Genomic DNA, 22,705 nt, shown 5'->3' on the forward strand with positions numbered 1-22,705 from the left:
CTTATAGTAAAGGCAACCTCTCTGCCAAATTTTGTTACGATAGGCTTAACAATTTTTGATTTATGATTAATAATATTTGTAAAATTGATTTTATCACAACTGGACGGTGCCACGCCCATTTTAAAAAAAATTTTCAAATTTTTATCAAGAGTCTCAATAGCAGCCCACACGACAAACTTCAACATTCTAGGTGTATTATTTACTAAATATTCAGGTTTTTTATGTTTTCCAAAATGTTATATATATAAAAAGTGGGCGTGGTTATCATCCGATTTTGCTCATTTTCAATACCAATCTATTCTGGGTCCAGATAAGCTCGTGTACCAAATTTCGTGAAGATATCTCAATATTTACTCGTGTTAACGGACAGACGGGCGGACGGACAGACGCTCAGACATGGCTCAATCAAATATTTTTTCGATACTGATGATTTTGATATATGGAAGTCTATATCTATCTCGATTCCTTTATAACTGAACAACCAAGAGTTATCCAATCAAAGTTATAATCTTTAAATTCGAGATCTATATTATCTACTGCTTTTTCCCATGTATTTGGCAAAGAAAAAAAGTACATATATTGTTCATAAAAATACATTTACACAGCAATATCAGATATTAATTAGTGGAGTGAGGACGATCGAATTCGCTGTTTCCCGAAATGTTTTCACATCCAGCTCTAAGTTTAAACATTAAAAGATCCATAAAGCTACATCACTGTCACCAGATCGAAAAATACGGCACAGAGTATAGGAAAAATTAAAAATATTACCCATTTGGCGAAAGACGGAAGGTTTCAAGCCCGGGTCAAATTTCTGTCAGAACGAAAAGTGCGACCTGGTAACCAATGTTCAGAGAGAGCTCTGACGTCTCGACATGTAGGGGCAAAATATTCTTTGCATGTATTCTTATGGAACCATGCAGACCTAGCGACAGTCGTACGACACGGCACGACCAAGTTGATCAGTAGGCAAAAATGCCGCGAATATTTTGTCGGAACTTGTCGCTATATGTCGCGTCGTATAATGTACATGAACCTTTACTTGGAATCCAAATCTGTAAATAAAGTTTTGGTTGTAAAGATGGAGATTCGGGCTATTAGCGAGCTTTGGGCAATTTTGGTCGTAGAGCTTTTGTTTAGCTATATTTTATTAAAATAATTTGTTAAAAATAAACGATTGTGAGCACACAAAGAAATCTATTTGTACTATGGCACTATTGTGAATATTTGCACTGCATTACTGGCAGTTGCTATCCTACGCTAGATGGCATTCCCGAGCCTCGCACCAAATGCACCATGGTTATCAGCTATATGCGTGTGTATTTGTAGTTTATAGCCTCTCGCATAGCCATATGCGTGGGTATATGTGAGTATTATTTCGGCTGATGATTACATGTGTTTGCGAGTATCTTTTCGTTGCATTGTATGTACATATGTGTGTAAATGGTGATTGATTTGTGGCAGGTTGCTTTATTGTTGTTGTGCCTTTATTTAATAACCGCTTAGTGATGTGAGTATCACTTAGTGATAGTAATATTCGTCACAATATTAATAAAACAAAATTATTGAAAACAAGGTATATTATTAAATGTAGATGTTTATTAGTATCTAAAAATATAATCCATATCTGAGGATGGTACTAAGCAAAACTTAAAAAACAAGAGCACCGTAATGTGAGAATAATAGATAAATATACTTACTATTTGAATGAATAAATTATATAGGCATATGTATAAAGAACTATAACTATAATAATAAAGCTAAAATTAGAACAATGAAGCTGTGTCTGTATATTTATATATTTTTTAAACGAATGATCAAGTATGTGAATAGTGCAAAATAATGAAGTTTAGCGTAGTTCTTTCTCTCCTTCTATATAAAACCAGCTATGTTTTAATAAAACAAAATATATAAACGAAAACACAAATAACAAGTAAAGGTGTCTAAGTTCGGGTGTTACAGAACATTATATACTCAGCGTGAGCTTCAATTGTACATTTAATTTCAGATAAATTACTTTTCTACATAACACGTGGCACGGCCCGTTTAAAAGAAAAATATCTCCCCATTTCCTCTTACAATAAAACTTGATAAGTGAAATATCATTGATTCAAAACTATTTTTTGCTAAGTTATAGCTTATTATTCTAGCCTACGACCCTTTTAAACTTGTTTTATATCTAAGTTGCCGTGGTCTTTAACCGACCCCGTCCATTTTTACAAAAATATTTTCTGCTATAAGGAAAATATATGTACACAATTTCATTACGATGTGTTAATTTTTCTTCGAGTTATGGCTCCCGAAACATAGAAAATTGCTTAGTCATAAAAGGGGCGGTGCCACACCCATTTTCAAAAATTTTAGTGTTTTCCAATTTAATGTTCTAATTCTATTTAGAAAGTAAAATTCTATTGACACTAAGCTCTTTTTCGCTAAGATAATCTTTTATATAAAAGTGGGCGTGGTCTTTAACTGATCTCGTCCATTTTTCCTAGAAATATTTCCTACTATAGGGAGAATTTGTGTACCCAATTTTATTACGATCCGTTAATTTTTCTTCGAGTTATAGCTTCCGAAACATAGAAAATTGCTTAGTCAGTGGGCGGTGCCAAGCCCATTTTTGTAATTTGAAGTTTTTCCTATTTATTGTTAAAAATCCACTTGGGAAATGAAATACCATTGATATAAACCCCTTTTTGCAAAAATATTGCTTATTTTATTCGTCCACGACCCTTTTAAAAATCTTTTATATAAAAGTGGGCGTGATCCTTAACCGATTTCGTTAATTTTTCTCCAAAGTATTCTTTATAGTAAAGGCAACCTCTCTGCCGAATTTTGCTACGATAGGTTTAACGATTTGGGCGGTGCCACGCCCATTTTAAAAAATTTTTCCAACTTTTTATCAAGAGTCTCAATATGAGTTCACATGTCAAATTTCAACATTCTAGGTGTATTATTTAATAAATTATCACGTTTTTTGTGTTTTCCAAAATTTTATATATATAAAACGTGGGCGTGGTTATCATCCGACTTCTTTCATTTTCAATACCAATCTATTCTGGGTCCAGATAAGCTAGTGTACCAAATTTGGTGAAGATATCTCAGTATTTACTCAAGTTATCGTGCTAACGGACGGACGGACATGGCTCAATCAAAAATTTTTTCGATACTGATGACTTTGATATAGTAAGTCTATATCTATCTCGATTCCTTTATACCTGTACAACCAACCGTTATCCAATCAAAGTTAATATACTCTGTGTGCAAAGTACGCTGAGTATAAAAATGTGTATTAATGTGATAAATAGATACAATAAGGTAGTTCAAAATTTTGTGTATTTGGTGTTGGAAACTTTGCTGCAGCAAATGAAAGCTACGGATCGTGAATAAGTTTTTTTCGTTTTAAATTTTTTCTTTGCATATATTGTTTTGTTTCGACAGTTGTTAATTTGCTATTCGAAATTGAAAAAATAAACTTCTGTTTTTGATGTTACATATTTACCATGACGTAGCAAATGCATAGCGATAATTTTTTGGCGTTTTGTGTAAAAATACTACACCAGTTTGCAAATACAATGATGCTAGACCATTTGCACAAAATCAAAAAAAAAATAAACGTGATCATAATACATTTAATTCTAAAACGATATGTTTCAATTCAATAGTTTTTTAGTCAACTGTGAGGTCATGGGCCCTTACTTAAGTATGGACGGTGGTGTAGGCGCTAAGGGTTAGCAGAACTCCATAGGGTCTGAGTATGCCACGTAGCTGGGTGGTTGCTCACACCTACGCTTTTCCTCGCTCGACATATGAGGGCGTCGAGAGGTCAGTGACCCTTTAAACCAGGCTGTTATGCGAAGCATGCCTGTTGAATGACTTGCAGCCAGGGAGCATGGTAATGTTATTCAGACTGGATGAGTTCATAGTGTTACCAAAAGACGAAACTGAAAAACCTAATCAAAACCATGACCTATGTTATAAAATAATTCCGTCCTCTGAGCAAATGCTACTTGCTGATTCTAGATCTGATAGATATGTTGTAGCCTGGCAAGCGCAGGAAACAAACTCTGAGCTCGATCGTTTTCACCTGCAACCCGCATCTTACAGCTGCTATAACTGACGAGGCCTAATTTAAAAGCATGTGACGCCAGAAGGCAGTGCCCGTTTTTTGTTTACACTCTTAAAAACTTTTAGATGTTTTGAATTTAAGCTATTTTATCCAGTATTTCTAATGCTTGATCACGGCTACGGAGGATCTGCTTCTTTCTTTACTAGTGCGATATACCACAGACCATACTCCTTCCACTGGCTTTGGAACCATCGCAGTATACATGTATCGCCTCGTCCGTCATTTGAGCGCCCTAGCACCAACCTTTCACCACTATTGTGGTTCTAAGAGTTCCATAGAACCGCAGGTACCACATCAGGTAGTCTGTTCGTCCGATGTTTGATGGCGCTATACGTTCAAGATTTCGGCTGCAGGGTCATCCTTCCTAGCTTAGGCCTATTCCGATTCCGGACTTTATATCTCTTAGTAAACAATACCATGTTCGTATTCATTGTTTTGGCGGCAACCCTACATTAGATACCCAGGTATGTACATTTCGAAGCGCCCGATACTTCAAAGAGTTAATTGTTGGAAGGCATTTTACACTTAATACGTTGAAATTTGCTTACTCGGCAAGCTTAGCGGGTTCCTCGTTGAATCGCCTGAGCTGTTCGTTGATAACCAGCGTCCGCTGTGGAATTGGATGATAGGTATGAATGACGTATCGAGAATTGATAGTAGCAAACCTTTGAGGCAGATGTCTATCGAAAGACGGAGATTTGTAGAAAGGAGTTTCTTAGCGTCATGATCTACACATGTTGCGATTCAAGCCTGGGAAAGTATCCTGGAGCATGACCAGAATTGATCTCCTCCTAGGGATGACTCCTAAGGACAATAAATATAACACGCTACAAGCAGGCGTATTAGAAAGGGACCTTAAGAACTTTAAATCGAAATATTAATAAGATGTTGCCGTAATGTTCATGTTGTGGTTGCTGTTGTAGCGATAGGAACACTCCCCGCAGGCCTTGCGGAGTGTTATCGATGTTGATGGTCCTTTGCCGGCCGGATGCATATCAGGTACATTCCGGTAACAAGCATCATAAAGGTACTAGCCCGACCATTTAGGGAATGATTTGGTATGACCACATGAAACCTTCTAGGCCATCCCGCCCCCTAGATCCATCAGGAGTTCGGGTTCGCCAGAGCCTCTGCTGTTAATAAAACAGGATTTGCCACGAGCAGTTGAGGTTGGCAATTGGGTGGGAGGAGCTATATGTTGCGCTAGTTATACCTTGAGAGGGTTGCGCTACACAACCCCTTAAATAAATTTAGTATTTCAGTTGCCTCTTACGACAGGCATACCTACCACGGTTATACTCAAAGCCCCCTAACCCGTTGGGGCCATAATGTAATGTTCATCGTTGGTGTTGTTGTTGAAGGGAAGCATACAGCTTAATGATGCTGCGGGTGCTACAAATCAACCTCCTACACGGACGTCGAGGACCTCTCCATTTCTCTTAGCTAGGGTTTGACACTGATCCCACCTAGCGCAAAAGCTTCAATGCTCAGCGCTTGAGGATTCGATGCTTACTATGCGGAGTCAGAAGGCGGGGGGAGAGCTGCAGTCATGGTCAGAAATTAATTCATGGACGCGGTCGAATTAAGATAGGATGGACCTTAGAATATGCGATAAACAGTTCGCCGGAACATTTACGGGCTTTCACGTGATGCTAACTGTGTACACCGTGATGAACTTTACGAACGTTTAAACATAGAGTAGCGAGCAAAAATTTACCGGTTTCGATAACTAGCTCATATCATACTTATGAGCAATGGTGCTTCGGCATAGAAGGTATTCCTGTCAACATCCGACTTTGTCAGCAGAGGATATAATAAGTGACTTGGCCGCCTTTGGTATTTCCAATTGCCGTCAATAATCGCTAAGCAGAACTAGCCAAAAACAAATAGGCGGGAAAACGCTAGTTAAAGATGAATTATGATTTGGCCACAAATCCAAACTTCCTCATTCAGATTTTCCCATATCCTCAGTGTAATTTATGCCGCCTCCGATGCCAATCCATCGTCAATCCTTCAGCAGTCGTCAAATGCCTTCAATTGAAATTGAAATAATTGTCCGAACGCATTTAATTACTACTCTCCCAGTATTTGTGTGTCATTTTGATTGAACGATAAAATGGAAATTTTAATTCGACTATTTACATTACACGCCCACATTTAACAGACACGCCCTCCAAATTCAGCACCAAAACATATCCTTTGCTCAATTTAATATAAATAACCCTGAGCTGGCGCATTTTTGTATCAGAATTCAAAATTTGTTTATACAAATAATTTTCTACATCAGACGCGATGTTTTACCAACCAAAATCTTTAAGTGATCCAATTAATTTTAAATTTCCTTTACAATGTCATTGTTTAAAATTGAACGGATCGTGGCCTTTAAAATACGACACCAACTCTAACTCATACGAAAAATGTTTTCGAATTCTATATACAATGTGGGCGTGGTATGTCGTGCTTAAGGTTGGTATCACAATCGGTTATCAAAGTGCATTTCTCATTAACTCCTTTGGCAATATAATGGTTACCACTGAGAATGGTTGTACGACATTTATGGGTCTTTTGAATTTTGTACGTTTATTACATTTACGTTTACATCAAGGTAAATTTCGTAAGCTGATTGGAAAATTCGTAAAGGATATATGGATACCAAAGTAAGTACCTATGAAATTTAATTGTGTAAGGTGGTTTGTGATGTGTGTGTGGAGAAGTATTCATAAAATGCAATCGAGACCATGTAATGGTAGTCCGATGGTAGTCCGTAATTCGATGTAGATCAAGAGCGCGTATCAAATAATCGTTTTCGCTTTCCATAACACAAAATTTCGACGCTTGGTACCCATCGTTCGATAAAAATTGTTCGAAACGTAATTAGCTATAGAATTGCATACTCGTAAGTTTAACATTTGTGCTTTTGAGATTATTTGAGGAGCTCCAAATCAAAACGCAATAATTATAATCGAAAAGTTTCGAGAAAATTTAGAAAACGTTATCAAAAAATATAAGTAAAACCCCAATTTTCAATCAGAATTTTAATTCCTATAATTTTTTATGAACAGTCTGGAAGATATTAGCCGTTTTTTTTTACACGTATGTGTATACGTCTACGTTTGCGCGTAAAAAAACGCTTATCCCATCTAGCGGCAACTAGCTACAGAACATGTTGTACCGAACAGCGGAGACACAAACCTCTGTTGTATGGTTGTGTATAACCTATAGCTGAATCGGTTGCGATGAATAGTGGACACACACCATTTGTAGAGGTAATACATAGAGGTGAAACATAGACACTAGACTGGGTCGATTTAATAACCGATATCACGCCATCGATTTTTCGATAGGATTTGGGCTCAGGAAAAAAAGTTCCACCAATTGTCGAGCCTACGAAATTTCATTTTTTTACTTTTTTTCGACTTTGATTTTTAAGGTTTTATTCATGACCTACTAAAAAAATTTTCATTTGATTGTAAAAATTTCATGTATACCTTGTCCGGCCCAAAAATGTCCGCTAAAACGTTGTCGATAACAGTTTTTTGAAAAAAAAAAATATTATTTTTATTTATTACATATGAAAATTTTTTTAGTAGGTCATGAAAAAAACCTTAAAAATTAAAGCCGAAAAAAAGTCAAAAAAAATGAAATTTCGCAGGCTCGATAATTATTTTTTTTTGGCATGCGTAGTGGAACTTTTTTTCCTGAATCGATGGCGCGATATCGGTTAACTTTCGTCCATACAAATTGACCCACCCTAATAGACACATATTTCAGTTGCATCTGAGTATAATGCGTATTGAAATTTAGGAGTACTAATTTTCTGCGCAGCAATTTCAGAAGAGTAGATAAAGTTTAACGCTTAGCAGTCCATATAAAGTTTAAGCGTAAACGTATATAGATGTTAAAAAAAACACAGCTGTTGTAAATTAGAATATGATCGTATTAAAATCCGAAAAAAATGTATACGCACCTATTGCGTTTTGATATGGAACTCCTCATTCAAGAAATGATTTTTTTAATGAAATTTTAAAAAACAAACTGTTCACAATAGAAAATATTTTGATAGCTTCAAAAATATTTCTGAACGTAATCTGGTCACGTTTGTTCGGGCGCCCGTAGAGATCCTCACTTGCGTTCAAAAGGCTCCTCTTATTTTCAAGTTCGTCTGCTATTTCGTTGCTCTCAATGTTTCTGTTTTCAGAAACAAAATTGAGCATAATATTTTAAAAGGTTGCTCTCATATAAACAGTTTCAGAAAAGCCTTGGAAAATGCGATGGGTTATTGTTATTATTATTAGACCTCGAGCCAAAATTCCGAAATGATCCCTGAAATAATAATCCTAAAACTGTTCCAAAATAGTCTTAAAATCATCCGAAAACGATAAGAAATCATTCCGGAGCTGAACCGAAACAGTACCGAAATAATCTCGATGAAAGTGCAAAAAAAATATCAAAGCTGTGCCGAAATAGTCTACAAATTATGGCAAAACACTCAAAAAGTAGTTTCAAAACTAGTCGAAAACAAACGCAAAGGTCATATCTACGTAATTCCGAAACCATTTTCGAAATCATTCCAGAACGCTTTCCAAATTGTCTCGACGTTATACCGAGATTTCTAATTTATCTTCTTATTTTTTCCTAATTATTTGCGTTAACATTTTTCAACTACTACGGGATCGTTTCGGAACTATTTTAGGTTTGTTTTAAGGATAATATCGAGGATCGTGGACGCACAATTTTAGATGTCCATAAGATGCTGTACTTGAAAAGCTCCATGGGATGAGAGTTCTGTTTTCTAATGTAATCACCCGTTTTTCGAGAGAAAGAAAGGAGAGGTCGTACCACCACTAACCACAGAACTTTTCTTCTTTGTACCAACACAATGAATTTTGAACCAAGTACTGAAACATTGATTGTTTGCAGATTTTCACATCCTTCCATTGAGCGCCATTGCATCCGTAACATGCGCGTATTTCGAGTACTAGCCATACTGCAATGTAGCCTCATCATGATGTATTGTTTCTTGCCATTAATCGAGCTTTATTTATCAACGGTGAATGATTCGAATGGCTCATCAGATGATTCGAAACCATTTCCGTATAAAATGCTGTTTCCTTACGATGCAAATCATGGTTGGCGTTATGCATTGACATATTTATTCACAGCTTGGGCTGGTGTTTGTGTGATTACAACATTATTTGCTGAGGACTCACTATTCGGTTTCTTTGTAACTTATACTTGTGGTCAATTCGGTATATTACATAATCAAATTGATAATATTTTGCCCGATTCGTATGCTGCAATTCAACGTGGTCATGGTACAGTGGCCGAGTATCAACGTGAATGTATTCGAAGATTGGACAAAATTGCTGAGAAGCATAACACATTGTTTGAGTGAGTAGTACATAATTGATTGGTTAAGAGATACTCCTTAGGCACAAAAAAAAACTACTCAATATCTTTCATACAGCTTCGTTAGTTGCTTGGAAGAATTCTTTAGTCCCATCTTGCTAGTCAATTTCTTGATTTCCACGGTACTAATTTGTATGGTTGGTTTCCAATTGGTTACGGTAAGCGCAACTTTGTGAAAAAAATTGTTTTCATCTAAACAAAATTTCAAAAATCTTGCAGGGTCAAAATATGTTTATCGGTGACTATATTAAATTTCTTGTATACATCTTCTCTGCATTATCACAGCTCTTTGTGCTTTGCTGGAACGGTGACAAACTTATTCAAAATGTAATTAGGCAACGTATTTAGATATTTATTACAATATTTTATGTTCTGACACCTACTTGTGTCATGTGACGATGGTGTGATGGCGTGATAAGTGTTATAGATAAGAAGCACATGTTTTTCAAAGTTACGTGATGTTGACTAGATGTTGTGATCAAGAATGGATTTTGTAAGTGCCATGCCGGTGTTATACGAATATCTAAATCGTTTGCATGCAAAAAATAACATGGTGGTATTGTCGTAGATTGTTTTAATGGATTTGTGGGTTATGTTAATATCGTCTAAAATGTTCAAAATGTAAGATGATGTGTTGTGATAAGATGTTGAGCGCGTATTGAGGGATAAATATTTCTAATGTCATATCACCTCGTGACATTGCATCGAAATAATCAGCCCGATTCTGTATTTAGACTTGGATTGGAATTTTTTCGATTTGGCAATTTTGGTATTCTGTGTTCCAATCTCTTTCGATCCAACTTCGAATCGTTCGATTTTGAGTATTCTGCATTTCGATCGTAGTTCCGTTTTTCTAAGTTGCAAATGTGTTGGCGGAAAATATTTTCTTTTTATTTTTTTATTAATTTATAACAGAATTTTAACAAAAATGTAAGTAAAACTTGTTAAGAAACGTAAACGCCTTCATGGTGATTGTTTTTTATGTTTCCGGGTCAAAAACAACATGTCGAAGTCCTTGGACGTATTTGCCCCGCAAAAGTATCTAACACATACTTGAAAGCATCCTTATTAAGTCGAAAGTATTTTTGAACCTAAATAAGAAAATAAGTCATTAAACTTTACCACTTTTAAGTTCAATTTCTTTAATTCGTCACTCATCTCAAATGGATTACACAAATCTCGCAATATTTGCCTTTCCATTCTCGCCTGGCCATTTTCGTATGCGTCGCTTTCCAGCTCCACAAATAATGCCGCGGTTATTGATTCAATTATAATAGACAGCTATAATTTGAATCTGTTCGTTGGGTCCAGTTATATGCCAAAGCAAGCTGCCGGAGTAGAGGAAGGTGAAGCGAAAACGTAAACAATCCTTGCGAAAAAATAAATAATCTTCATAAAGTATTTTAGGCCAGTGCAATGAAATTAGCATCCATAAAATTCAGAAAATGTCAACTATATTTGTTACAGACACTTGCTGTTACAGATACTTACTGTTCAAACTGTAATTTTTATATTTCATAGCAATCCATGTCAATAATATTGAGAAAGCAGTTTTGCCTTTGATTATTGAATTCGTTGGGAAAATTTTCTTGTTTAAACTATAATTTTTTGAAGCACTAAAATAATTTAAATAAAAATTGCTATCAAACATATAGTATTGATTTTTTCCCAACATTCTTCAAAAAATTGTATATTATTAATTATATCGTTTTATTAATTTCAATATACGCCGCGCAAATTGTGAATCTTAAAAATGTTTCGTACACCTCCGAAAACAAATGGCCAAAGCTGTACTCTTTGCAATCATGGCGATACTGACGAGATGGTCCAATGCGACGTATGTGATGCCTGGAATCACTACAACTGCGCCGGAGTGACTTCTGGAGTCGAAACCCATCCTTGGAAGTGCATTAAATGCAGGGAGAGTGAGGAAGTAAGGTCAGCCCGAAGTGTAAGGACAACAAAAACGGCTGTAGCGAACTCAAAATCAAGTTCGAATCGATGGAAAATACATTTAGAGCTACAACGCTTGGAGTTAGAGCGCGCGGAACGTAAAAAACAGTATCACGAGAAGAGAATGCAATTGCTAACATAAGTTGAAGTTTCAGAAGGAAAAGGCAGCTGCAGTGAATCCGCATCGAGAACAAAGGAATGGGTTGCGCAAGTACAATCTCAGAAAGAAGCACCACAGCCACTCTAACCTTTTACCAATGTACAACTTGCAATACGCCAAAGCTTTGCAAAGGAGCTTCCAATCTTCACAGGAAAATCGGAAGAATGGCCGCTTTTCTACAGCTCGTATCAAGAAAGCAATAACTTATGTAATTTTAGTGATGCTGAAAATCTTTTACGACTCCAGAAATGTCTCAAAGGAAAAGCGTTGGAAGTGGTAAGCTCTCTTCTTTTAATCCCAAAAAATGTCGCTGAGGTAATACGAACTTTGAAAATGATGTTTGGTCGCCCGGAAATTATCATCTACGATTTGTTGAGTAAACTTCGGTCCAAGTACCACCAAGAGCTGACAAATTAGACACGCTTGTATCTTACGCAGTTACTGTCCGAAACCTGTGTTCAACAATTGAAGCATCTGGATTAGAGTCCCACATGAAAAATCGCCTACTACTTCAGGATATGGTTGATAAGCTGCCTCCTCAAATAAAAATGAATTGGGCGTTGTACAGTATAAACGAAGAAGCCGATATTTGTTCATTCTCAAAATGGCTGCTAGACGTCTCGGAAGCTGTTGCTAAAGTTAGTCCAGGTATTCTTAAAGTTAGCGGAAGTCTGCATACCCACGAAAGGGAGAATTTGATGCCAACCTGCAGTACGAATTGTGTGAAGTTCAACGCAATGACGCTTTCAGAGAGGTGGGACTAGGTGAAGCAGAAGAAGTTGTGTAGAATTTGTTTGCAGAAGCATGGAAATTTTTGCTGCTCTGAGATAAAATGCAGTATTAATGGCTGCGAAGCAAGGCACCACAAACTCCTGCATAATTTTGCACCCAAATTTATAGTTGTTACCGCTCATTCCAATCAGTTAAGTAGAAATAAAACATATTTTAAAATAGTTCCGGTTACACTATATAACATCAACCGAAAGGTTGATACTTTTGCCTTTCTAGACGACGGATCTAACGTTACTCTCCTGGAGAGAAATTTATGCGAAAAATTAGATCTTAAAGGGGAACCGAAAAATTTGCGCCTGAAATGGATATCGGATACTACACGCAATGAAGATGGTTCTAAATTAGTAAACCTGCAAATTTCACAGCGACATCCGAATGCCAAGAAGTATAATATTTTAAACGCCCATACTGTCAAAAACTTAGCACTTCCAGTACAAAGTGTCACAAAGGAAGATTTGTCATGCTATTTACTTCGAGGATTTTACCAATACGGTACATTACAAATTGTTTGAAGTTTCGAGCGTTTAATACAATCCGTGAAGAAAGTACTTTACAGCATCATGCCAAATCATATTTTTAGTATTCTGCGCTTTTGGAATGTGAGCGTATTATAAATTCTAGACCACTTACTTACGTAGATTTGGAAAACACAGAAGATGAAGTCTTAACTCCAAATCATTTCTTGCTTGGATCTTCCAGCGGTAATAAACCCTTGGGCAAGTTTTCTGAGGCCGACTGGAACTTGCGAAAGAACTGGCGAAACGTACAATACGTTGCTGATATTTTCTGGAAGCGTTGGATTCAAGAATATCTACCAACTTTATTTTTGAATTCATTGGGAAAATTTTCTTGTTTAAACTATAATTTTTTGAAGCGCTAAAATAATTTAAATAAAAATTGCTGTCAAACATATAGTATTGATTTTTTCCCAACAATATTCGTGCAGGAATCCGTTTTAACAAAACTTGGTGGCCACGGCGGGGAATTGGCCAAAAGAACGACAAAAACACACATACAATTATGAAAGCACTTCACTCCAAAAATATAATACTGCGGCCATATATTCTATGGCTTTTTTTGTACAAAATCGCGTGGATAATAAAATATAAACGTTTTTCAGTGTTTTTCACAAATTTTCTTTAACTTATTTTGTTCCAATGTTCACACATTCCGTACAAACAGCTGATTTCGAAAAATCATTTGCTCTTCCTCTTCTCGTTACGATTCCGTCGTAATGCAGAATACCCAACTTCGACTAAAGCGGGGCGTAGAACGGGAACGTAATCGATGCAGAACAGGGGTGAATGTTAACCCAGTGTTATTTGGTGATCATGTGATGTTATTGGGTGACGGTGTAGTGAATTCGGCACGCTCCAGTACTAGCACCTTCTCGTACTGTAATCTCTTTCAAATGCTGTGTCATGCAAAGGCAGTACACAATTGTATAGATATATGTAATATGATGACGATGTGATGCTGTGATGGTATTGTGAGAGACTGATTTGAATTTTGTAACATCGTGATGAATTTAATATATTTGTAGTATGATAGCATATTATGATGTAACAATAAAAATATAATAATAAATGCGTTATGATGACAATGTGATGTTACGACGTATTTTTTTTTTTTTTTTTTATTGGCAATATCTGCTGAACCTATTCCTTTTCACATTTTTTCTAACAATTTCTTAGTCCTTTGAAATGGCCAATCACTTGTATGCATGCAACTGGGAGAGTGATACGATAATAACAGATGTGGCTAGAAATAACGCAAGATGTGACAAATACGCTAAATTACAGTTGAAAAAGTCAATGTGTTACACAACAGATGCAACGTTTCGCAAGAATCTACAATTTATGATTATGCGTAGTCAACGACAAACATGCATAACGGCATTAAAATTCTCAGTACTCTCGTTAAACAGCTTTTCAAGAGTAAGTTCTTGTATAATAAAATATTATTTAAAATTGTTGATATCTCGTTTTCTTGTATTTATTTATTTTTGTTAGCTAATGAGCTCGTCAATGAGCTATTTTGCATTATTGCAAAGTTTCTACGAAAATGAAGACAATTGAATTTTGGGAAGTGCGTTTGAAGACATCATTTGATGCGAAATCGTTTCGCTACACAGGCGAAAAGTGCTACATATTTTAATGCAACAATGCCTATGCTGCTGGTTTGCTTAAGTATTTATAATTTTTTTCAAGCTTAGTTTGGAAAATGATTTAACATTCAATTCACAATAATTGATATTGCACTACTAGGACTATTATATTGAGCTATGTATTAATAAAAATAAACGATGCTTAATAATATGTAATTGAACATCTTAAATGTGTAGTAAAGCCACTTGAAAACATATGGATTCACCCCTGTCAATGTTGTATTAACCGTACTTCGCCCCATCCTACGAATTGTCATCATCAACAAGTTTGGACCATAGCGTTGTTGCAGTTAGAGGTTTCAAAGTTGTCGATAACTGGCTTGCCTGTAGCTTCTTTCATTTCGGTCAACGCTCTTGCTTGATGTGTGAATACCGGCACATTGATGCCCTATGATAATAACAACAATCTTTGAAAAACAGACACTTGTGTAATTAAAAAAAATTTTACACACCTGCATTTTAGCCGATCGTATAAATGCCTTGTTTGAAGTTACAGTCACCGCTTTCATTTGCATGCCGAATGCGAAAATTTTCAAACTGCGTTCATTTATTTTACCGCTAAATTTTATGACAGATAACTCAGCGGGCACATCGGTAACATCGGGTAAGATTTCCACGCGTTTCATTAGCTCTGCAGCGCGTTGATGCTCTCGCGTACCGGCCAGTAACGCAATAATTTCCTCAAATGATTTATGTGCGGTTTCACAGCAAATAAGACGTTTACCTTTAAATTAAAAAAAATTCAACCACTACCTAACATGTTCCTATTGTATGCCGAGAACTGCTCCCTATACAACCTTCACCCCAGTCATTCCACCGAGAGAGGAGTGGGGAAGAGGAATTATCTGGGGCATCGGACCGGTTAACTTGTTCACGGATGGGTCGAGCTGGACGGTAAGGTTGTGGGGGGGGGGGGGGGGGGTTCTTTTGTCAAGAGCTAAATGTAAGGCGCAAGTTTAAGTTGGCTGCTCACTGCAGTGTATCCCAAGCGGAAGTTGCTGCGATTAAGGATGGGGTGGATGGAACGCTATCCAGTGCTACTACGGTTAGGGAATTTAACATCTACTCTGATAGCCAAGCGGCCATCAAGGCCTTGAGCTCAACTACAGTGCGATCGAGGGTCGTATGGGAGTGCCTGACCTCGCTTGCGATTGCATCGAATTATTTTACAATTAAGATTATCTGGGTACCGGGCCATAGTGATATTCCCGGGTAACTGTCTTAGCCCACATCGGTAAAACTGAACCGGATGAAAATGGCTGTAGGGATTTCGGGATTCTGCTGGCCACCTGTGGATTGCTCCTCCATAGCTGGGCCTCGAGTCAGCTCAGCAAACGTTGGGCGGACACCACCTCTTGCAGGGTAGCAAGATCTTTCTGGCCGAAAGTGGATGGCAGGAGGTCTGCTGAAATAATTGGGTTCACTAAGGCTCATCTAACAATGGTCATTGGGGTTTTGACAGGGCACTGTCCCATGGGTATCCATGCGGTACGTCTCAATATACTGGAAACTCCATCCTGCTGCAGCTGTATGGCGGATGATGAGGTGGAATCTCCAAATCACTTTATGCTTGATTGCCCAGCTTTTGCCAGAACTAGGCGAAAGTACTTCGGTCGCGACTCACTTGGATCTCCCGAGGATTTATCCAAAGTTGAGATCGGTATCTTTCAGAGCTTTATCGTTGCTACCCAACGATTCTCTAAGTAGCCAGATCTAAGTCGCCGTTATTTTTGGTGTATGTGGTATCACAACGTAGCTTCATGTTGTCCAAATGAGCTATCCTTATCAGGGCAGCTACCACCTAACCTAACCAAATATGTTCCAAAATGCAATGAATTACCTTCAAATAAATTATCCAATACTGGCTTCAATGGTGTCTGACGCTCTTTTTCTGCCTGCTCCGTAAGTATTGGCTCAAGAAATATCCAATTGCAACTACCATTACAAACATTGCTAATATATGCCAACAATGTTGTGATATCAATATTTAGCGTGCTAACATTTGTCACATCGGCACTGTCATCACAATCGGCCGGCTCTTCTATCGATGCTATTTCAATACCAATATCTTGCAGTTCTACAAGCAGAACATTGTCAATTGTTTGGCTGAAATAGAAAACAACCTGTGGGGGAGTGTATTATTAGCATTGATATAAAAGTTCATTAATAACATGTTCTTTGTCATACTTTTGGCGATTTAAACATGCATAAATGTTGTGCGCTTGCATCCACAAATTCCTGTGCTTGATCTAATATGCTACGCGCACCATAACTCGCCGCACCTTTCGCTGCATCAGTAAGTGATTTTGAATTGCGCGCTATTGCTGTTTAAATATAACAAACATTTTATTTTTTACTAGACTTAAATTGAAATTAAAGTAACGACTGTTCTCACCTTTGATCCACTTTAGGCCATTTTCACAAACAATATCCACACGCAATGGATTAGGACGAGCCTCAACTGAAAATCCACAATCGACATGAACTACATCGCGCTGCAATTTAAGGATTTCTACCAGAAAAGCGTAGTGCGTTAAATTACTACATTGCACGTGATTTAGTTTTAATGTTTCATTTTTAATAACCTGCAATGAGAATTGGTTAGCATGGAGTTACTTACAAATAGTTGAGAGTCAGTTCAGAATCCCCCAGCGGGTTAGAGGGCTTAAAGTATACCCGCGGCAGGTATGCCTGTCGTAAGAGTTACATCAGCGATGGGTTAGGGGTTGTATTAGCGACATGGCCAGACAGGAACCTGGTTCGGTTCGGTATTAGCACTTCGGGATACTAACCCGTATGTCGCCGAAACGATTTGCTTTACAGCATGAAAACTTCAGTTGTCCATTATCGTTCATTGACTTCCCTAACGAGAATTGGAAATTTGAGCCCTCCATTGCCCTTCCATACAAATGACCATATGTTTGCATCATCATACTTACCTTTCGCAAGAATTTGACTTCCTGTAAGATTTTCCGTTGAATTTTGTGCACACCATTAATTTGAATATATTGTTCTAATTCGTCAATTAGTTCCTCACCGAGCGTTATTTTTTCATTAGCCCTTTCCACTAGTTCCCCAAAGGGTATTTCTTTATTCATTTCAAATGTAAATATTTCCAATCACCAACCAATCGCTTTGAATCAAGTCGAATTCAGTACCATATCCCAACAGCTGATTGCTTCTTCTTGATAATTTTCCACCACCAGATAGATTCATGCTTTTTTTTTTGGTTTTAATTGACACCGCAAAAGCAAGCGTCGGTTGGCAAGGTGCTTTGCAGAGCCCTTATACTCCCAGGTTATCTTTCAATTTTGTTATTTGTATAAAGTTAATTCTTTTGGTTTTTTTCCTTTGGCACCACGCCAGTCACAAAATTATTAATATATATTTGAAAATTCCCAAGTTTTCTTTCAATTAATTCACTTCGTCTAATCCAATTAGATGTTTCTTATCTCCAATCCAGAAAATTCGTCATGCTTTGAATGAAGCAAAAAGCAGCGATCAGCTGTTGATGTCGAAAGCGAACAAAAACATTAACAGTGATATCTTTATAAAATGGAAATGTAGAAACAAAATTCGGACTATTTCGGAGTAATATATTGGAGGTATATCCGGCTTCAGGTGTTCTTATTTTCGGTAATTCTATACGACGGCATGACACTGGTAATACACGTCCAAAAATATCCAGAGAGGTGTCAAGAGACGCGTATTGACCTCGACAACAATAATCCGAAGGCGGAAAAGAAAAGTTGTATCTCTGTCCGGAGATATTTGCAGTTGAAGTTGGCGATTTTCATGTGGTTGTTGTAATGTGTACCCACAAAAAAAATTGTGAACGGTAATTCTATACGACAGCATGACACTGCGGTAATAGTCTAGTTGAGGGGTCGACTGCTAATGCGCTACCAAAAATATCGAGAGAGGTGTCAAACGACGCGTATTAATCTCGAGAACAATAATCCGATGGCGATTGGCGATTTCCATGTGGTTGTTGTTGTGTGTACCCCCAAAAAAATTGTGCATCACCGTGGCGGTAGCCACGGTTATACCACACACTCGGACTTGGCATGGCGTAGCCCAGGGTTATTTTTTATAGTCGCGGCCGAAGGCCGCCAACGCAGAAAGGTGTTCTGCGCAAAAATACTATGGATCCGACCCCCGGTTTCGGAGGTACCCGCGGGTCATTTTTCGGTTTTTCGTTAATATCTTTTGAACGTGTTAAAATTTTTATTTTCCGCCTTCGGATTATTAATACTGATGTCAAGACGCGTCGTTTGACACTTCTCTCGATATTTTTGCTAGCGTATTAGCAGTCGACCCCTCAACTAGACTATTACCGCCACTGCTAATACGCGTCCAAAAATATGGAGAGAGGTGTCAAACGACGCTACATCTAGGAAAGTAACGTTGACGAAGGTATGAGTTCGAAGTCACAGTCCTATGGATTCTGTGCTGGCATATGGTATAAGGGCCAGGATGCGTGGTAGCGACTGGTGGTCGGGATTGCTACTGTTCGCACGTCGGGAATTGCAGCTCTTAAAAACAGCCGAAAAAACTGAACTGATCTTTGGCGCGATCAACAATAAGCCAGTATTGATGCTAATCGTTAAAATTGTGCCAAGAGAGTCATGACTATTAGTAGATAATTGATAGAAACCGTAAGTCGCCTTTGTGCGTGACGAGCATGTAGCCACAAATGTTCTAAAGATGTCGGGCCGACGACGGGTATTCGAGTTAGCCCAGAACATTTCCTTGGGTGAAACTACACTAAAAAAGTGTGACCATTTAAAGTATTTCTCTCTCTATCCGCAGGGAGCTACTCCCCAAATTTTTTGACCTATCCACGATACCGCAAAAACCGCGGATCTTTCCGAAATGGCCGAAACGTCGATGTCCTTAAATACATATAAACAAAACCCTTCCCAATATTATTTTTTTTTTAATCTTCGCTTAACAAGCCTCCCAGATCTTCATCCGCAAGTTAATGATATTGTTCCAGATCGTCAAACATACATTTGACGTCAGCAGTATGTTTCCATATTCATTAGTTGTGGACAATGTGATACTTTGAAGTCCAGCGATTCAATTCAGAGGCTTACGCCGATCACTTTGTCGGCGCGCCCGCCACGCCGCCGCCGGTATATAATAGAGCCTACGCCGCCGCCGCCAATTAAGTGACCTGCGTAAACATCTACCTGGTGGGTCCAACACCGGTTTGGAGACCAAAACTATATCCACGCAAAACACTTATGTTCGCAATTTTTTTTGTGGGTAAAACAAAATCATCAAAATTACAACAACCACATGAAAATTTTCAATTTCTTTTGCAAATATCTCTTGAACGAGCTAAAATTTTTGTTTTCCGCCTTCGGATTGGACGCGTATTACCAGTGTCATGCTGTCGTATAGAATTACCTTATTTTCATGCGTTATTTCAAAAATTTAAAAGTGGAGCTCAAGAACAGGAAAGTGTAATAATAAAGGATTAAGCCGGAGGTGCTACAGTGTGGGCTACCATCGCCATTATTACTAACAGTAGCAGGCTAAGTTGATGTAGTCGGTCATTAAGAGCCTCATATACTGAATATGTCCAGTGTTACCAGGATGAGTTTCCATAGTTTCTTTCTTAGGCTAATGTAGGATTATGACAAAAAGCATCTCACCGTGGATGAGCTATACTTCAAAGTAAGCAAGTATCTTCTAAGCCACTAGCTTTTTCCATAGCGTGAATTCACATCACTGACCAAATCCTCAGACACTATACTTCCTCCATGGGCAGGGCATATTAAACAAGTTGACATCTTTTAGGCCACTCCCCCCACCAATAGTATTTAAATCGTCCTTCCATAGCTGGCTTCTGGTAAGACTACCTTCTTACCCGGAGCATCTGCTTTCATTCGCATAATATGGCTTAGCTATAGCAGCCGCTGAATTTTTATTGCATAAAGCTCGTACAGGTCATCACTAAATCTTCCTTGATCCTGACTTGTGACTTGTAGAGCATGATTTTTGTTTGCGGATAGTCAGTCCGGTACAGCTGTATCTTGAAAACATCCGAGTTGCCGGCACATGATCTTTATTTTATCACTCTTTCTCGGTTGTCAGTGAAAGCATCCTATCTCAGAATAACGCTCAAAAACGAACCATGTTATTGTTGTTGTAGCGATAAGGACACTCCCCGAAGGGCTTGGGGAGTGTTATGAGTAGATGGTCCTTTCCCGGATGCAGATACGGTACGTTCCTCTTCCAAGCCAAGTTCGGGGTCGCTAGAGCCTCGGTTGTTAATGAAACAGGATTCGCCACGGAAAGGTGAGGTTGACAATTGGGTTTGGAGAAGCTATGTATTGCGCTGGCAACCTGAAGGGGCTGCGCTACACAAACCCCTTGAATCTGGTATTTTAGTCGTCTCTTACGACAGGCATACCTACAGCGGGTATTTTCTAACCCCCTAACCCGCTGGGGTGGAAAACGAACCATCTTACCTACCTCAGGTCAAAATGTATTAAATGTTTTTGAATCAATTTATATATGATGGCATTAACCGAATTCTGTGTTAGTTCATTTTTGAAATAAATTCTGAGGTAAGAAATTCCTCGAATAAATATTGATATAAGGGTTTTTTAAAGTTCGTTGACGACAGTCACTCGTTCGACATGATTTAAACGCTGGGCCCGTATTACGTGTTACGATCCATTATCGAAACTCATTTTTTAAATCACAATAGCTCTTGAGAGGTTAATCGGACTAATGGCATATTTGAACTAGCGACAAATAGTACTCGTTAGATCCATTCTTTATTATAATTTAAAAAAAAAGTTTGACAGTTGCATAGTTATTGCTTGAGTGAAAATGGTTTTCAGTCACTGATCGTATCATAAATAAATCATTAGTAGAGGGAATAGTGCCTGACGCATGGAAAATATCAACAATAGTGCCAATAAAAAAGGTAAAAAATTCATTAAAGGCAGAAGATCTGAGACCGATCAACACGTTGCCGAATATCGAAAAAATTCTAGAAACAGTAGTAAAAGATCAGCTCATAAGTTACTTGGAAATAAATAAAATACTAATTAAAGAACAATCCGGTTTCAGAGAAGGCCACTCTTGTGAAACGGCTTTAAATTATGTAATATCGAGTTGGAAAGAAGAATTAAATCAAAAGAAAAGTATACTTGCGGTTTTTATCGACTTGAAGAGAGCATTTGAAACTATAGACAGAAATATAATGATTAAAAAATTAGAAAAAATTGGAATTAGGGGCAACGAGCTGCAGTGGTTTCAGAGCTTTTTAGGTAACCGAAGACAAAAAACAGCCATTGAGTCGGTTGTCTCGGAAGAGGTATTGACAGGAATTGGATTGCCACAAGGATCGGTTTTGGCACCGGTCCTATTTAACATATATATAAATGATATATCTTCGGCGCTAAAACATAGTAAAATAAGGCTGTTTGCGGATGACGCACTGCTCGAAGTAAGTGAACTTGATACCATGTTAGCTAGGAGCAAAATGCAGGAAGACTTGAACACCCTATACAGGTGGCTTTGTAACAATAAGCTTAAACTTAATGTTAATAAAACCCATTTTATGGTCATATCTAGAGCGATGAATAAGGAATCTTGTAATATCGAGCTAAAAATAATGAACTCAAATATTAACGAAGTTAAAACTTTCAAGTACTTAGGGGTTCAGATTGATAATAAATTAAAATTTAATGATCATATTGATTATATAGTTGCCAAAATAGGCAAGAAAATTGGTTTTTGGAAAAGGTCATGCAAATTTATCAGTAGAAAATACAAACTGAAAGTGTATAAATCCATCATAGAGCCGCATTTCATATATTGTCCCACAATATGCTTTATGGCCAATGTAACTCAGGTAGATAAGCTACAAGTTATGCAAAATAAAGCTATGAGATTTATATTAAACATGAGGTATGATACTCCCATTAATAACATGATAGAAGCACTAAACTGGTTGAGTATAAAACAGCTCATATTCTACCACAGTATGAAATTTGTATTTAATATTAAGCACGGTAAATTACCAACATACCTCAGCGAAAAGCTTAGATATGTAAATGATGCACATTCA

At 37.6% G+C, this 22,705-nt stretch overlaps 2 protein-coding genes across 2 annotated transcripts; one reads left to right on the forward strand and one right to left on the reverse strand.

Annotated features, from left to right (window-relative positions):
* The first annotated feature begins 6,379 nt into the window (after positions 1–6,379).
* Or13a (Odorant receptor 13a) lies at positions 6,380–14,881 on the forward strand. The gene is made up of 6 exons (XM_067785257.1): positions 6,380–6,786; positions 9,050–9,520; positions 9,597–9,696; positions 9,758–9,865; positions 14,138–14,380; positions 14,456–14,881. The coding sequence occupies exons 1-6, from the start codon at positions 6,422–6,424 to the stop codon at positions 14,519–14,521; spliced, it is 1,353 nt and encodes a 450-aa protein (XP_067641358.1). The 5' UTR covers positions 6,380–6,421; the 3' UTR covers positions 14,522–14,881.
* Positions 14,404–18,118, reverse strand: LOC137251139 (UPF0415 protein C7orf25 homolog). The gene is made up of 6 exons (XM_067785258.1): positions 17,550–18,118; positions 17,006–17,195; positions 16,798–16,934; positions 16,451–16,733; positions 15,063–15,334; positions 14,404–14,998 (listed from the first exon to the last, which is right to left on the reverse strand). The coding sequence occupies exons 1-6, from the start codon at positions 17,706–17,708 to the stop codon at positions 14,870–14,872; spliced, it is 1,170 nt and encodes a 389-aa protein (XP_067641359.1). The 5' UTR covers positions 17,709–18,118; the 3' UTR covers positions 14,404–14,869.
* Positions 18,119–22,705: the final 4,587 nt, after the last annotated feature.

Source organism: Eurosta solidaginis, chromosome 4, assembly GCF_040869045.1.
Source record: "Eurosta solidaginis isolate ZX-2024a chromosome 4, ASM4086904v1, whole genome shotgun sequence".
Lineage (NCBI taxonomy): Eukaryota > Metazoa > Arthropoda > Insecta > Diptera > Tephritidae > Eurosta > Eurosta solidaginis.

What these genes read in the sequence shown, in the direction of transcription:
- LOC137251139 (XM_067785258.1), bottom strand. Translation starts at nt 17,708, where the DNA reads ATGAATAAAGAAATACCCTTTGGGGAACTAGTGGAAAGGGCTAATGAA. An exon ending in GCATGTTTAAATCGCCAAAA is followed by an intron (nt 16,734 to 16,797) that starts GTATGACAAAGA and finishes ACTCCCCCACAG; the next exon opens with GTTGTTTTCTATTTCAGCCA. An exon ending in ATTGGATAATTTATTTGAAG is followed by an intron (nt 15,335 to 16,450) that starts GTAATTCATTGC and finishes TTTAATTTAAAG; the next exon opens with GTAAACGTCTTATTTGCTGT.
- Or13a (XM_067785257.1), top strand. Translation starts at nt 6,422, where the DNA reads ATGTTTTACCAACCAAAATCTTTAAGTGATCCAATTAATTTTAAATTT. An exon ending in AAGGATATATGGATACCAAA is followed by an intron (nt 6,787 to 9,049) that starts GTAAGTACCTAT and finishes GATTGTTTGCAG; the next exon opens with ATTTTCACATCCTTCCATTG. An exon ending in TTGGTTTCCAATTGGTTACG is followed by an intron (nt 9,697 to 9,757) that starts GTAAGCGCAACT and finishes AAAATCTTGCAG; the next exon opens with GGTCAAAATATGTTTATCGG.